General features: G+C 55.0%; 1 protein-coding gene across 6 annotated transcripts in view; it reads right to left on the bottom strand.

The window, feature by feature from the left end:
• LOC116953988 (alpha-actinin-1-like) overlaps positions 1 to 10,372 on the bottom strand; it is a 97,018-nt gene extending 86,646 nt beyond the window's left edge. For 2 of the 6 annotated variants that reach the window (XM_032974349.2, XM_032974354.2), the window contains exons 1-2: positions 10,037 to 10,372; positions 8,520 to 8,687 (exon numbers count right to left, since the gene is read on the bottom strand). In XM_032974349.2, coding sequence (XP_032830240.1) covers positions 8,520 to 8,669 — 150 coding nt within the window. In that variant the 5' untranslated portion in view covers positions 8,670 to 8,687; positions 10,037 to 10,372. The remainder of the gene's footprint in view (positions 1 to 8,519; positions 8,688 to 10,036) is intronic. The other 4 variants (XM_032974348.2, XM_032974353.2, XM_032974351.2 and 1 more) reach the window with 3 other exon arrangements.
• Positions 10,373 to 16,621: the final 6,249 nt, after the last annotated feature.

The raw sequence follows: 16,621 nt of genomic DNA, 5'->3' as shown, positions 1-16,621 counted from the left end.
ATGGAGGGGGTGATGGGGGGGGTGATGGGGGGGTGATGGGGGGGGGGATGGGGGGGGTGATGGAGGGGGGGTGATGGGGGGGGGGGTGATGGAGGGGGTGATGGGGGGGGTGATGGGGGGTGATGGAGGGGGTGATGGAGGGGGGGTGATGGTGGGGTGATGGGGGGGTGATGGAGGGGGTGATGGAGGGGGGGTGATGGAGGGGGTGCTGGAGGGGGTGATGAGGGGGTGATGAGGGGGGGTGATGGGGGGGGGGGTGATGGGGGGGGTGATGGGGTGATGGTGGGATGGGGGTGATGGGGGGAGGTGAGGGGGTGATGGAGGGGATGATGGAGGGGTGATGGAGGGGTGATGGAGGGATGATGGAGGGGTGATGGAGGGGGTGATGGAGGGGGGTGATGGGGGGGGGTGATGGGGGGGGGTGATGGGGGGGGTGATGGGGGGGAGGTATTCCCGGCCGCTTCGTCTCAATCCGAGTGACGATGTTCACAAGCCACGTGATGACGACTCCTTACTAAACGGCCTTGTCACCGCCACTATCGCCACCATCCTCATCATCGTCGTCGCTGCTATAATCAGCACCACTATCATCATCATTGTCAGCAGCAGCACCACGACCACCACCTTTACCATCACCACAACTGCAAGACCCCATGAGTCTTACTTTAGGCTGAGTCTACCTAAAGGAGTGTAGCACGGACAGGCTCACGTCGCTTGCCTTGTGGTGTGTATGTGTCTGTGCGTGTGTCTGTGTGTCCGTGTGTCTGTCTGTGTTTTTGCGCGTGTAATACAATAGGTGCTCGCTAACAGCACTTGCCCCTACAGTCTGTTAAGGCTAAAGGGGGAATCTCTGGTGGTAGTGGCGAAGGTGATGATGAGGATGATGGTGGTGATAAGAGGTATGATCGAGATTAGAATGATGACTATGGGAATGATGATGGCAAAGTTTGATTGTTAGAGATGAGTATGATGATGATCATCATCACGTGTTGCAGACGCTGCGATATTGTTCACAAAGTGCCGACGGTTTTTCACTGAACGGCGGGCGGCGAATATCGGAGTTGGCAGTGGCCCACGGGGGTCCCCAGAGTTTTGGGATTCTGTGCTCTGCAGGGGTCCCCCCCCAGAGAGTCCCCTCTGAGTGGAGGCCCTTCCCATAGCAGCGGCGTGAGCAAGCAATTGCGGGGCTGCGCCTTTGTAAAAAAAAAACCCAGTGCAGTCGTTTCCTGCTCCTCCAATAAGCCACGTCGAGGCGTGGTGCTCATCATCCTGCTTACAGCCCTGCAGGGCAAGTGGTGGGAAATTCTCCATCACTGTGGCGGGCACGAGTCCATCCACGAAACGAAACCACCGTTTACTTCGCCAGGAAAAGTGGAACTTATTTAATCGACCCCTAGGAGGAAGGAAGGGATGATGGGCTGATGTCACAACCCTCAACTCGGAGTTGAGAGGGCGACCGTCTGATTTGCGAGCGGCTCCAAGGGTCCAAAATTCAAGGTTCAACGCTGCAGCCACCACCTGGCACCTTCTCTGCCTTTTGTTTACGATCACAGAGAGAGCTGCGAGCATGAGGCGACGATGACGACGGAGGCGACGATGAGAGGGAGGATGAGCGGGAGGATGAGCAGCATCGGTTGGCACCCTGAGACCCACGGCAAAAGCGCGGCTTCACGCAAACTCCGAACAAACCATGACCGCCACTGCCACCTCCAAAGATAAGGATCCCCCCCCCCCCCCGTGTGGCCTGAACAGATTGTTAGGGCGTGGTGCTGCCGTTGCCACACACACGGGCACACACGGGCACACACACACGTGTAGACACACACACACACGTGTAGAAACACACACACGTGTAGACACACACACGTGTAGACACACAGACACGTGTAGGCACACACACACGTGTAGAAACACACACACACGTGTAGACACACACACGTGTAGACACACACACACACGTGTAGAAACACACACGTGTAGAAACACACACGTGTAGAAACACACACGTGTAGACACACACACACGTGTAGACACACACACACCTGTGTAGTATACACATACACACTCTCGCACATCCTGTAATCTGTATACACAAAGGCAAATATCCCCCGTATAGCCTTAAACAGACTGTAGGGGCAAGTGCTTTAGCGAGTGGCACCTATGAAGGCCGCCACGGCACACGAGAGGGTGGGTGGCCAGCACCACGCCCGGCCGCCTTTGTCTCCCCAGTGGCGATGTTCGCGGGGTTCGTAGCGCGGCCCTAACCGCTGCACCACCGCTCCCCACACCACCACCACGGCAGCTCCTCCCTCGTGTGCCGAGACACCGTCGGGGCTCTGCGGCGAGACGTGAATCACGGCCTGCGTCTGAGACGGGACGAGTCGATGTCTGTGCCGGACGCCAACACGCATACCTTTCACGTGACGGACAAACACCCAAAAGTGCAACAAAGTGCTTCCCCATCCAAGAATCCACCCCGTACTCGGACGGAAATAAACGCCGACCGCGGAGCGAGATATTTAAATTGTATATATTGTGTTTTTTTTTGCGGAGCTGCAAGGTGTAACCTCCGTTGGCGTTGGCTGCAGGAAGCCACAGACCCACGCGCATTCATTTTTTAGTGAAACCACCTCCGCCACCGCCCCCCTCCGCCCGGCCAAAAACTGAATGGGTGAAAGCTCGTGGAACGGAGCGGCCCAAATGAGGCTGGCGGACCAAAAAAGCCGTGCGGTTCTCCACTTGTGCCGGCCCTTATATGGCGATGGGAGACGCACGCTCCAGAAATGCGGCTGAATTATCTGAGGCAGCACATGGACCCAGGAGGGGCCCCCCATCACCCCCCCCCCCCCCCAGGACCTTATCAGGGCAAGCCACGCTCACCCGGCCCATGTCACCACAGGTGAAAAAAAATAATAATGTGAAAGCGGCCTTCGTAGGCGATGTCAGGCTGGCACGTTACGGAACACTCGTGGTTGATGACTGTTGCTGCTGTCGCCACGCACACGCGTGCCGCAATACGCTCGCACGTGCTGCTATAACACACACGTGTGTATTACATATGTACACAGATCAGACATAAGCGCGCGCACACACACGTTCCGCAATATGCTCACATGCGCTGCCATAATTTACACACGCACGCACACACACGCACACGTGTATTATACATAGAGTCTCGCACATCCTGTAATCTGTATACAGTACATACAGTACATACATACGAATAAAGATAAAGATCTCCTCTATAGCCTTCAACAGACTTTTTAGTGCTGTTAGCAAGCATACAAAGATCCCCCATATAGCCTTAACAGACTGTTGGGGCAAGTGCTGTTAGCAAGCATACACACACACAAAGACACATGCACACTCATACAGACATACACACTCACATCCTGTTATCCGTATACAGACACTGACTCGCTCTAGTATAAGACAAAGATCCCCCGTGTAGCCTTAACAGACTCTAGGGGCAAGTGCTGTTAGCGAGCACCTAAAAAGGCCGGCACGGCACTCGAGGGGGTTGGTGGCCAACACCACGCCCGGCCGCCTTTGTCGCCCTAGTGGCGATGTTTACACACCGCACCAGGGTCTCATTTGAGGCCGAGTCGACCTAGGGGAGGCCCAGGACCGGTTCAGATAATTCTCATCACTGATGTTGGCCGTGAGCGGGAATCAAAATCGGGTCACCATGTTCGTAGCGCGGCGTAGCGCGGCGTAGCGCTCCCCACACACAGGCACCATGTCACACACCCACACACACACCCACACACACAGACTTGGCTGCTTCCGCGGGCACGTGTGGGAGTTGCGCAGACTCCAAGAAGTCCCCACTTCTCGCTTTCACGCGAAACATTGCTATTTTTGGTCACGGCGGTGCGCGGAAGCGGCCCGCTATGGGAAAAAAATCCGACTGCTCCGAGCGCGCTCCGAGCGCGAGTCGCGAAGCGGAGACCCCCCCACGGTGGCGGCAGGAGCAGCGGGCGCTTTCATCACGCCGGGAGAGCGTCGCGGGACTCCGGAGAACTCCGTGGCAGAGAGGGTCCTGCCGCACCGGGGGAGGCGAACGCGACCCCCCAAGGGGTGGCATGGGCCCGCCGTGGAGACGGAGACGCCACGAGGATCCGTTTCGCCCAGCAGCTGCGGGACGACCGTGGCTGACGGTGACTGCGGCGGCGGCGGCGAAAGGAGTGCCCGGAGAAAACCCACCACTCACGAGGGGGCGACGCTCGAAGGCTTACCGCACGGACGAGTTCACGCGCCCACTTGCTGGACTGCAATCTCCGTGGGTCACGTGCAGTGACCCACGGAGATTGCGAGCAGAGCGATTGGGAGTTCAACTCAAACCGATGCATGTGGGGAAACAAACACCGAGGCTGGAGACGCTTTCTTTGAGGAGGCTCCTGACCGCATCGACAGTGAGCGTGTTCCTTCAGCTGCGGACGTCAGAGAGGGAACCCATGCAGAGCGAGTGGGAGAACGCACAAACTCCACACTGACAAAAACGCACCACTGCGATCCCGTGCGATGTTGTTCTTATCATCATTATTATTATCACGCTTGATTACCCAGGAGAGCGCCACTTAAGAATCGTAGTGAAGAAGGTGCTGCCAAGCTTTCCACTGAAGGAGCCAATGCTGCTGCTGCGATCCCAAAAGAGTGATTTGCAGGGAGAGGCGCCCCGGTCTGGAATCGAACCCAGAGCTCTTATTTAAACTAAACTATGATTTTGTATTTATTTCAGCAGGTAATGCCCACTTTAGCTATACAGCTCTCTTTCAGAAGCGATCTGGCCACAAATGACAGCCCAACGAAGTGGCTTATCCTCAGTGTGGAAATTGCTATCAGCCACATACTCTAAAAGTGTGATGTTGATTCTAAATGTGGAGAGGAAAAACCGAAGGACCCGGAGAAAAATCCACGCGTCCACAGGCAGAGATAGAGACACACAAACTCCAAATATACAGCAGGCGTCAGGGTCGGAATTGAACCCACGACCTCCTGTGTACCAGGCGAGGAAGTTAACATTTTTCCACTGTCGCCACCCTACCGCCCGATTTGTGACTTGACCGTCTATACATTGACGCCGACCCGTCCGTTCCGCGACACGCGTGTGGCGTGTCAGCGTGTGCCGTGTGTACACCGCTCTGTATCGGACATCACAACGGCACGCAGACGTGCTCCACTTCCCCACCAAACAAGTAGGCTCTGCCGCTCCCATGGACACAGCATCATCTCGTCACCGTGGCAACCGCTGGCGGTCGCATAGCAACCGTGCGCCCGATCGGCAAAGCTTGTAGCATCACGCACTGCATCATCATCATCATCACCCTGATCGTCGTCGTGATTACCATCATCAACATCAGCAGCAGAATTAAATAGCATCAGTAAAATATTGTTTTATCAGCATATGCTATATTTTATCATGATATTCAGCAGCAGCAGCTATGTCACCCATGTCATAAATGTAATAATCATCAGCAGCAGCAAGATCATCACCCTCATCATCAGTAGCACTTAGTAACCTTCATGTTTACGAGTTGCTTCGACTGGTATTGGCGGAAATTCCACATTCCTGTGGCGGGCGTCAGAACAGGCAGACATCAACCGCTGTGTTGCCTCCCACACAATGGGATCATCATACACTGCACGTGATTAACATGCACGACCATAACCGTTAACCTATGCTGGTAACGAGGCAATGGTAACGAGGTAATGGCCAAGGTAACAAGGTCCTAGAGATGGCATCATGGTAACGACAACAGCGTCATGGTAACTGTAGCTGAGTAACGTGGTTATGTTATGTATGTTGAACTTCTTTTGCACCGTGCGTAGCCAACCGTGCTCATCTGAAGTACGCGGTGACCAAATGAACTTGCACGTGACAAGGTAAGCAGTGTTGAGCTTGGGTAGCGCTTGGATAGGAGACCACAAACCCTACCCGGTACATCTCACAAAGACAAAGATCCCCCGTGTAGCCTTAACAGACTGTTGGGGCAAGTGCTTTTAGCGAGCACCTATGAAGGCCGGCATGGCGCATGAGGGGGTGGGTGGCCAGCACCACGCCCGGCCGCCTTTGTCTCCCCAGTGACAATGTTTACACCGCACCAGGTACTCATTTGAGGCTGAGTTGACCTAGGGGAGGCCCAGGACCGGTTCAGATAATCGTCACCGCCGGTGTTGGCCGTGAGCGGGAATCGAACCTGGGTGGCCAGGTTCATAGCGCAGCGCGCTAACCGCTACACTACCGCTGCACACCCCATGTGGTACACACATCACTACCCAGTACTTCTCACTACCCACTGTGGTACACACATCACTACCCAGTACTTCTCACTACCCCGTGTGGTACACACATCACTACCCAGTACTTCTCACTACCCACTGTGGTACACACATCACTACCCAGTACCTCTCACAACCCCGTGTGGTACACACATCACTACCCAGTACTTCTCACAACCCCGTGTGGTACACACATCACTTCCCAGTACCTCTCACTACCCCATGTGGTACACACATCACTACCCAGTACCTCTCACTACCCCACTGTGGTACACACATCACTACCCAGTACTTCTCACTACCCCATGTGGTACACACATCACTACCCAGTACTTCTCACTACCCCACTGTGGTACACACATCACTACCCAGTACCTCTCACTACCCCGTGTGGTACACACATCACTACCCAGTACCTCTCATTACCCCGTGTGGTACACACATCACTACCCAGTACTTCTCACTACCCCACTGTGGTACACACATCACTACCCAGTACCTCTCACTACCCCGTGTGGTACACACATCACTACCCAGTACCTCTCACTACCCCATGTGGTACACACATCACTACCCAGTACCTCTCACTACCCCGTGTGGTACACACATCACTACCCAGTACTTCTCACTACCCCACTGTGGCACACACATCACTACCCAGTACTTCTCACTACCACTGGTACACACATCACTACCCAGTACCTCTCACTACCCACTGTCGTACACACATCTACCCAGTACTTCTCACTACCCCGTGTGGTACACACATCACTACCCAGTACTTCTTACTACCCCATGTGGTACACACATCACTACCCAGTACCTCTCACTACCCACTGTGGCACACACATCACTACCCAGTACTTCTTACTACCCCATGTGGTACACACATCACTACCCAGTACTTCTCACTACCCCGTGTTGTTCACACATCTACACAGTACCTCTCACTACCCACTGTGGTACACACATCACTACCCAGTACCTCTCACTACCCCACTGTGGTACACACATCACTACCCAGTACTTCTCACTACCCCGTGTGGTACACACATCTACCCAGTACTTCTCATTACCCACTGTGGTACACACATCACTACCCAGTACCTCTCACTACCCACTGTGGTACACACATCACTACCCAGTACCTCTCACTACCCACTGTGGTACACACATCACTACCCAGTACTTCTCATTACCCACTGGTACACACATCACTACCCAGTACCTCTCACTACCCACTGTGGTACACGCATCACTACCCAGTACCTCTCACTACCCACTGTGGTACACACATCACTACCCAGTACTTCTCACTACCCACTGTGGTACACACATCACTACCCAGTACTTCTCATTACCCACTGGTACACACATCACTACCCAGTACCTCTCACTACCCACTGTGGTACACGCATCACTACCCACGATGGTAACGCGGTACATAGTAGGCTGAAATGGTGAACATGGGAAGACGGTGTGACCATGACCATGGTGAACATGGTGTGACCATGGTGAACATGGGAAGACGGTGTGACCATGACCATGGTGAACATGGTGTGACCATGGTGAACATGGGAAGACGGTGTGACCATGACCATGGTGAACATGGTGTGACCATGGTGAACATGGGAAGACGGTGTGACCATGGTGAACATTGGAAGACGGTGTGACCATGACCATGGTGAACATGGTGTGACCATGGTGAACATGGGAAGACGGTGTGACCATGGTGAACATGGGAAGACGGTGTGACCATGACCATGTTGAACATGGGAAGACGGAGTGACCATGGTGAACATGGGAAGACGGTGTGACCATGGTGAACATTGGAAGACGGTGTGACCATGACCATGTTGAACATGGGAAGACGGAGTGACCATGGTGAACATGGGAAGACGGTGTGACCATGGTGAACATGGGAAGACGGTGTGACCATGACCATGGTGAACATGGTGTGACCATGGTGAACATGGGAAGACGGTGTGACCATGGTGAACATGGGAACAAGTTGACATCGTTTCAGAGTCACGGGGTAACGCGGTGACGTCAACAGCTTCGGCGAGGCGGCAAGACGCTGCCCTCGTGCCGTGGTCACGAAGTCGCTCCGCGAGTAACGTGGGAACGTGGTAACCACGGCAACGTGGTTGCCACGGGCAACCGTGGCAGCGCGGCGGCACGGTAAGGAGGTCGCCGTGGCAACGCGGCGCGAGGTTGCCACGGCGACGGGGCGTCACCTTGCGTTGCTGCTTCTCCCAGGCCGGGTCGAGCAGCAGGTCGCGGTCCCACGCGTCCTCGTGGTGGGAGACGTCCACCTCCTCCATCGCCGCCCCTCCTCCTCCTCCTCCGTGGCTGTTCACGTCCAGCTGCTGCTGCTGCTGCTCCATGTCACCCTCTATGCACTGCTAGGCTCACAAGTACACGGGTGGTGGGGTGGGTAAAGCGGCGTGGTGGTACTACAAAGTTCTGAAGAGAAAAGAAATGTAACTGCGTTTCGATTTGTTCACCATCTGTACCCACAACTGAGGAACTCACCAAACACTACACGGCCGATAAATCAGTCTGGTACCTGTCGGCTAGATATGCGTTAGTTAATGTTTGTCGTGTTAATAATGTTAGTCGTGTTATTAATGTTAGTCGTGTTAATAATATTAGTAGTGTTAATAATATTAGTCGTGTTAATAATGTTAGTCGTGTTGCTATCTATCGCTGCTGTATGTGATGATGTTGTACAGTACAGTATTTGCCGATTGTATGAGTGGCAGTGCTGCTGTGTGTGTGAGCGCTGTGAAGTGTGTCAACATAGCTGCTGTGTGTGTCAGTGTTGCTGTGTCAGTACTGTGTGTGTCAGTGCTGTGTGTCAGTGCTGTGTGTGTCAGTGCTGCCGTGTGTGTCAGTGCTGTGTGTGTGTCAGTGCTGTGTGTCAGTGCTGTGTGTGTCAGTGCTGCCGTGTGTGTCAGTGCTGGGTGTGTGTCAGTGCTGTGTGTGTGTCAGTGCTGTGTGTGTGTCAGTGCTGTGTCAGTGCTGTGTGTGTCATTGCTGTGTATGTGTCAGTGCTGCTGTGTCAGTGCTGTGTGTGTCAATGCTGCTGTGTGTGTCAGTGCTGTGTGTGTGTCAGTGCTGTGTGTGTCAGTGCTGTGTGTGTGTCAGTGCTGCCGTGTGTGTCAGTGCTGGGTGTGTGTCAGTGCTGTGTGTGTGTCAGTGCTGTGTCAGTGCTGTGTGTGTGTCAGTGCTGTGTGTGTGTCAGTGGTGTGTGTCAGTGCTGTGTGTGTCAGTGCTGCCGTGTGTGTCAGTGCTGGGTGTGCGTCAGTGCTGCTGTGTGTGTCAGTGCTGTGTGTGTCAGTGCTGTGTGTGTCAGTGCTGTGTGTGTGTCAGTGCTGCTGTGTGTGTCAGTGCTGTGTGTCAGTGCTGCTGTGTGTGTCAGTGCTGCCGTGTGTGTCAGTGCTGTGTGTGTGTCAGTGCTGCTGTGTCAGTGCTGTGTGTGTGTCAGTGCTGTGTGTCAGTGCTGTGTGTGTCAGTGCTGTGTGTGTCAGTGCTGTGTGTGTGTCAGTGCTGTGTGTGTCAGTGCTGTGTGTGTGTCAGTGCTGTGTGTGTCAGTGCTGTGTGTGTGTCAGTGCTGTGTGTCAGTGCTGCTGTGTGTATCGATGCCGCTGCGTGTACCTGCCATGTAAACTGCGCTCTGCCGGTGTCACCGCTACGCGTAGTGCCACCGCTCGTGTGCCACTCATCCGTGTGCCAATGCGGCCGTGGGTACCTGTGTGTCGCTGCTGCTCCTCTTGCCGTGCCACTGCTCTCCTCTTGCCCTCGCTCTCTGCTCGCTCGCTCCCCACGCTATGCTCTCTCTCTCTGCTTCTTTCCCCACGCTCTCTCTCTATTCTCTCTCTGCTTCTTTCCCCACGCTCTCTCTATTCTCTCTCTGCTCTCTCTCTCTCTCTGCCCTCTCTGCTCTCTCTGCCCCTCTCTCTCTGCCCCTCTCTCTCTGCTCCTCTCTCTCTGCTCCTCTCTCTGCTCCTCTCTCCGCTCTCTCCTCCTCGCGTCTGCCTCCACGCGGGTCCGCCTCGGGAGCCCCAAAATCGCCGCGCCCGCGCCCCCCGGGGCGCGCCACCGGCCAATCGGAGCCGAGGCCGCGCCCACGGACGGCGCCTTATTGGCCGCAGCTTTGGCCAATCGCCTTCCGGCGAGCTCTCCCGAGGCCTCGCGATTGGCTCTGAGAGCGCGGCGAGGAGCTCTCTCGCCCAATCGCGAGCGGGCTTCGCTTCCCGCGCGCCGATTGGCTGCGGAGGAACCAATGGGCGATAAATAGCCTCCGAGCACGTGTTAAACCAGAGCGCCTTCAAGCCGCAATTGGCTGCGGCTCGCCAATCAGGAGAAACCGCCCTTCTTTTAGAAGCTTCCTTTTGGCTAAACGTGGGAGCGGAGAGGTCCAGAAGGGCAATGGATCATTCAGGAGGAGGCATCAACAGCGATATCGCCGTCTCTTGGCAGACTGACACCCAACTTGTGTGCGGTGTCATCTTGTGTTGAACAAGGCTCAGTTGCCGGCATTAGAATGATTGAGATGAGACGTAAGGTGCTCTGAGATGGAGGAAGCTCGTGAAGGACGCTGCTGGGCAGTTGAAGGCAGCAGCCCTCCAAAAACAACGAGAGGAGCGCCGGGTAGCTAAAACGCAGCAAGTTGGCACAGTAGGGGGCACAGGTGGTGCCTCTGCCATTAATCTCAGTCAACCCCTGGGTCTGTCCCGTGACCTCCTGTCAGCCAGCCTTCGACACTTCACGTGGCCTCAAATTGTACCTGGCCTGGCATCGGCGCCGTGGTGACGTCCCCGTGACCTGGTGGCGAATGGCGGGTATTGATGCGCTGAGATGATGGGGCTGGCTCAGACCTCCACGCGCACTCCTCCTTGAACACGCGGTGCAGGCAGGCCCGCAGAGACAAGACTTGCACATTTCTGGGAGGCTTAACCGGGGGGGGGGGGTTGAGCGCAGTGATCTGGCAGACCCTCCGTCACTCTCCTCCCACTTTAACATAGCCATGCCCACTCAGTCGCTAGCACCGCCCACTCAGAGAGCGATCTCAATCACTCTCATGCTGGCCCCACCCGTTACTCAGGTAGCCCCACTCACTACTCAGGTAGCCCCACTCACTACTCAGGTAGCCCCACTCACTACTCAGGTAGCCCCACTCACTACTCAGGTAGCCCCACTCACTACTCAGGTAGCCCCACTCACTACTCAGGTAGCCCCACTCACTACTCAGGTAGCCCCACTCACTACTCAGGTAGCCCCACTCACTCCTCAGGTAGCCCCACTCACTACTCAGGTAGCCCCACTCACTACTCAGGTAGGCCCACTCACTACTCAGGTAGCCCCATTCACTACTCAGGTAGCCCCACTCACTACTCAGGTAGCCCCACTCACTACTCAGGTAGCCCCACTCACTACTCAGGTAGCCCCACTCACTACTCAGGTAGGCCCACTCACTACTCAGGTAGCCCCATTCACTACTCAGGTAGCCCCACTCACTACTCAGGTAGCCCCACTCACTACTCAGGTAGCCCCACTCACTACTCAGATAGCCCCACTCACTACTCAGGTAGCCCCACTCACTACTCAGGTAGCCCCACTCACTACTCAGGTAGCCCCACTCACTACTCAGATAGCCCCATTCACTACTCAGGTAGCCCCACTCACTACTCAGGTAGCCCCACTCACTACTCAGGTAGCCCCATTCACTACTCAGGTAGCCCCACTCACTACTCAGGTAGCCCCATTCACTACTCAGGTAGCCCCACTCACTACTCAGGTAGCCCCACTCACTACTCAGGTAGCCCCGCCCACCACTCGCGTAGCCCTGCCCACTATGCATGTAGCCCCGCCCCCTTCAAATGTATCCCCGCCCACCGGACTGGTAGCTCCGACCTCTGGCTGCACCACGATCCATGTGTGGTGTTATGGAGTCGTCGTCGTCATCATTTTAACCCGGGACAAAATCCAGATGTTCGCAAATGCTTCAGAATAGGGCAGTGGGGGGGGGGCGGTGGTGGTGGGGGGTAGTGGTGGTGGTGGGGGTAGTGGTGGGGCGGCGCCAGGACACCGAGACAATTGACTCACCGGGACTGTAGCCAGCAAGGACCTAAGGGGCCTCAGAGAGGACCTCGCCTGGCATTTTGTTTGCTCTGGGGCCTCCAGCAACAGCCACGTTTGGTGGGCGTTTTAAGGGGAGCTGGGGCGGCCGTGTTCCATCTTAAACCGCCTGTCTGCAGACGATGTCATGCATTATGAGACCTCCTTTGCCAGTAGCAAGACATAGTAATAGGGTTTTACCCTTTTATCTGGCATAAAAACTGACACCTTTATTCAAGGGATCATGTTTGCAATAACCACAACACAAGTAGCCAGATAAAAGGGTAAAACCTATTACTATGTCTTGCTACTGGCAAAGGAGGTATCATAATGTAAGTGCTTACCCCGATCTCTCAATACTCTGATGGTGCGCTGTTTTTGAGTTGTACGCCTTTTGGCGTCTTCTGGTCCAACACCAGTGGAGACTGGGCTCTAAGAAAACCCGTCTCGGGTGTGGACCAATCAAATTCAAGGACAGTGCATATTATCAGTTGTCTTTTTTGTTTGCATTTTGACTACTTGTGTTGTGGTTATTGCAAACATGATCCCTTGAATAAAGGTGTCAGTTTTTGTGCCAGTTAAAAGGGTAAAAACCTATTACGATGTGATGCGTTGTCGTCGCGTGTGCCCTGGACCTCCTTGCAGGCGAGGCTGCTCCATCTCGCCACGCTTGTCCAGCTGAAGGATTCTGTTTGAACGATTCTGTCTGAAGGATTCTGTTTTAAAATAAATGCGGGTGAGGACTATGGGGGGGGGGGGGGGGGGGGGTGGGCGCGCTTAAAGGGAGAGGGAGTGGGGGTGGTGCAATTAGACTTGAGATGAGGTGATCGTGTTGACACGGGGGCATATGAGACGATAAATTAAGGGATGAATGTTGGGGTTTGTTAGGTTTTCCGTGACGTTGCTGTAACTTTAGCTACACTTCTCCTTGTCGTACGGCTGCTGGTGTAGACGCAAAGCAGCGACAATCTCACATTCAGGTGGTGACGCCAGCAGATTACCACGTTAGGAGCAGTGGAGTCGTGTGTCATCATCATCGTCGTCGTCGTAGCTGTGATGATGTCTCCTTCGTATTTGTGGATCGGGAATTGCGTCGTCCCACGTTGTGTAGGTCTCTGTTCTGGATGGCCACAGTCGCACCGCTACTGCTGGAGAGTTTCACATTTCACATCGTCAGCTACCATCCGCAGCTACCGCTGCCATGGTTTGTGGATGCGGTTTAGGGGTGGACCATGGGCAGCTTCGTGGAAGCTCAAACCCAAGGGATCTTCTGCGTTGGGTATTTCACAACAAGGCGGTGTCTGCGACTTCCTTTGAACTGCATTCAGCTGTCCAAGCGTCCATCGGGGGGTTGAACTGGCACCGTTGAAGGGGAGTTCAGCGCGACACCGAAGCCACCAAACGTCCCGGTGTGGCCGCGACGGGCGGCCCCGGTCGGGGGCCTCCGAGAGGCTGTCCCGTAGTCCCTAAACCGTGGTGAAAATCTCGACTGGATTCCCGGTGCAACTTGTTCTCACCTCTGGTCGTGATACAGGGAAGAGGGTCGGGGCACCCGAGCAGGACGGTGGAGCGGTGGCGGGGCGGTTAGCGCGCTGCACGAGGGACCCAGACGGAGAGCCGAGTTCGACCAGTGACGATTATCTGAATCGGTGCTCGGTCGACTCAGCCTCAAATGAGTGCTATACCCGGTGCGGTGTGTAAACGTCGCCACTCGGGAGACAAAGGCGGTCGGGCGTGGGCCTGGCCACCCTCGCCGTAGTGTGTCGTGCCGGCCTTCGTAGGCGCTCACAGCACTTGCCCAAAACGTCTGTTAAGGCTATACGGGGGATCTGTTTTCGCATGCGTGTGGAAGGGCCGAGCCACTTCGTGGGCGGTGCTGTACACAATGCAGACATCGCTGAGAGATCTCGGACTCCACCGACACATGGGTGGAATTTGAAAATATATTTATTTTTGTCTAGGTACACTTTTAAATTGTGCCACACGAAGTCTGTGCCTCAAAACGCTCGGAACATCACAATTAGTAGGACTAGACTTGATTCTTATCGCTCACGAAGCAGGAGCATTGGATTCGCACGTGTCACAATACAATCTCCACAAACAATACAATCTACACCAACAATACAAATACGTGACAATACAAACTAGATAAACAATACAAAGAAGACAATACAATCGAGACAGATAAAACAAATACAAGAGACAACGCAAACTAGACAAACAATACAAACGAGACAGACAATATAAATACGAGAAACAATACAAATATGAAAGAGAATTCAAACGAGAAACAACAATACCAACGAGACAGACAACACAACTGAAACGATGACAAGAGAGCATAACAATAGACGCGTGACAATGGAATCGCGGGGTGGAGGGAGGGAACGATGGGATCGCGAGACGCGTCCGTCCGTGTCCATGCTGCACTCGGCCCGTGTGTGATGTGATCATTATGAGCGCCACCAATGCCGCTCATTCACGCAGGCAAAGCCTCTGTTGAGTCGCAAGACTCGGGGCCTCTTCAGGAGAGCCCTGCTACTGCCGCCTTAGTGATGGCGAGGAGATGTGAACTCCATCGCCTGGGACGCAGGAGACCGTGAGTTCGAGCCCGGACCCAGACGATGCCTGCTGTTGTATATATATGGAGTCCGCGTGTTTCTCACTCCCCGTGTCCCCGTGTTCGGTCGCGTGGATTGTCCCCCGGGTACCGCGCGTTGCCGCCACACGGCAGTCGCGTGGGTCGAGATGATTTTTGACGGCCGCGACACATTTCCCAAAGATGTTCTTGCTGTGGTTTTCCCACCTGATGATGATTGCTTGTGTTGCAATCGAAACGTCGTGATTTGTTGTATTTCTAACTTCGTGACTTTACCGAAAGAACCAACGAATATTTCCCACGAGGTTGGTGATGGCATCAGCCGATTCGACGACGAGGCGTTGGCCAGCTCGCCACTGACACTAGAAAAAGCGCTCATAGTGGGCTTTACCTGGGTAACATTGGGAAAAAAGTTTAGGTTGTTAAAATAATTAGCATTGGGGTGGTGGGGGGGTGTGTGGGGGGTGGGTGTGGTGGGGGTGGGAGGCAACGCGGCAGCCGATGGACGACTGCGGCTGCCGAGTCGAGGCAGGAAACTCGAGGGCCCGGAGAAGTCTCACCACGTGCTCCAGTGGGGGGGGGGGGGGGGTGAAGAGGGTGGGGGTGTTAAGGGGGGGGTATACAAACACTCAAAGGGGTCCGCACAGGACGGGCTCACGAGCACCGGACGTGGCGACAAAGTGATTGGGCGCAGGGCTCTCGATGTCTCCAATGCGCCTCACGCGTCCGCGGGCAGGGATGAATTGGGAGCGAATGTTGCCGTGATTAGCCGAACATAAACAATCTGAAACAACTTTCCCACAGTCCGGACAACAACACGGTTGTGTGCGCGCGCGCGCGTGTGTGTGTGTGCGGGCACGGACGTGTTTAGAGAATTAAAGCCAGATGGTGGCGGTGATGGTGATGGATGGGGCTGTGAGATCGGCCCCTGGATGACGTTTCCACTGTGAAACAAGGGCAAGACCTCCAGCCAGGTGATGGTGGCGGTGGTGATGGATAGGGCTGCGAGATCGGCCCCTGGATGACGTTTCGACTGCGCCACAGGCGGAAGAGGATCTGACTGGCGGCGTCTGCTGCTGCGCGCGATAAGCCGTGGGACACGGCAAGAGGCAGGAAGCTGAGACGAGGTGTGGTGGCATTGACAGGCAGGGAGCTCTTGAACTTCACGTGTGTGTGTGACCTGTGTGACCGTCTGTGTGTGACCTGTGTGCGTGTGACCGTCTGTGTGTGTGACTGTGTGTAACCGTCTGTGTGTGAATGTCTGTGTGTGAGACCTGTGTGTGTGTACCTATCGGTGTGTGACCTGTGTGTGTGTGACCGTCTGTGTGCGACCGTCTGTGTGTGTGACTGTGTTTGTGTGTGACTGTGTGTGTGTGACTGTGTGTGTGTGACTGTGTGTGTGTGACTGTGTGTGTGTGACTGTGTGTGTGTGACTGTGTGTGTGCGCGCGCAGTGGGGCGGTTTAGCGCTCTGCGCTACGAAACCGGAAAGCCGAGTTCGATTCCCGCTCACGGCCAACACCAGTGACGAGTATCTGAACCGGTCCTGGGCCTCCCCGGGGAGACAAAGGCGGCTGGGTGCTGCGCTATCCGCCCACCCAAATCATGTGGCGTGCCG

This window comes from Petromyzon marinus, chromosome 53, assembly GCF_048934315.1.
Source record: "Petromyzon marinus isolate PM22_M1 ecotype Great Lakes invasive population chromosome 53, UKy_Petmar_22M1.pri1.0, whole genome shotgun sequence".
Taxonomy (NCBI): Eukaryota; Metazoa; Chordata; class Hyperoartia; order Petromyzontiformes; family Petromyzontidae; genus Petromyzon; species Petromyzon marinus.
The sequence above is the reverse complement of the archived record's forward strand: the minus strand, read 5'-3'. Positions and strand labels throughout refer to the sequence as shown.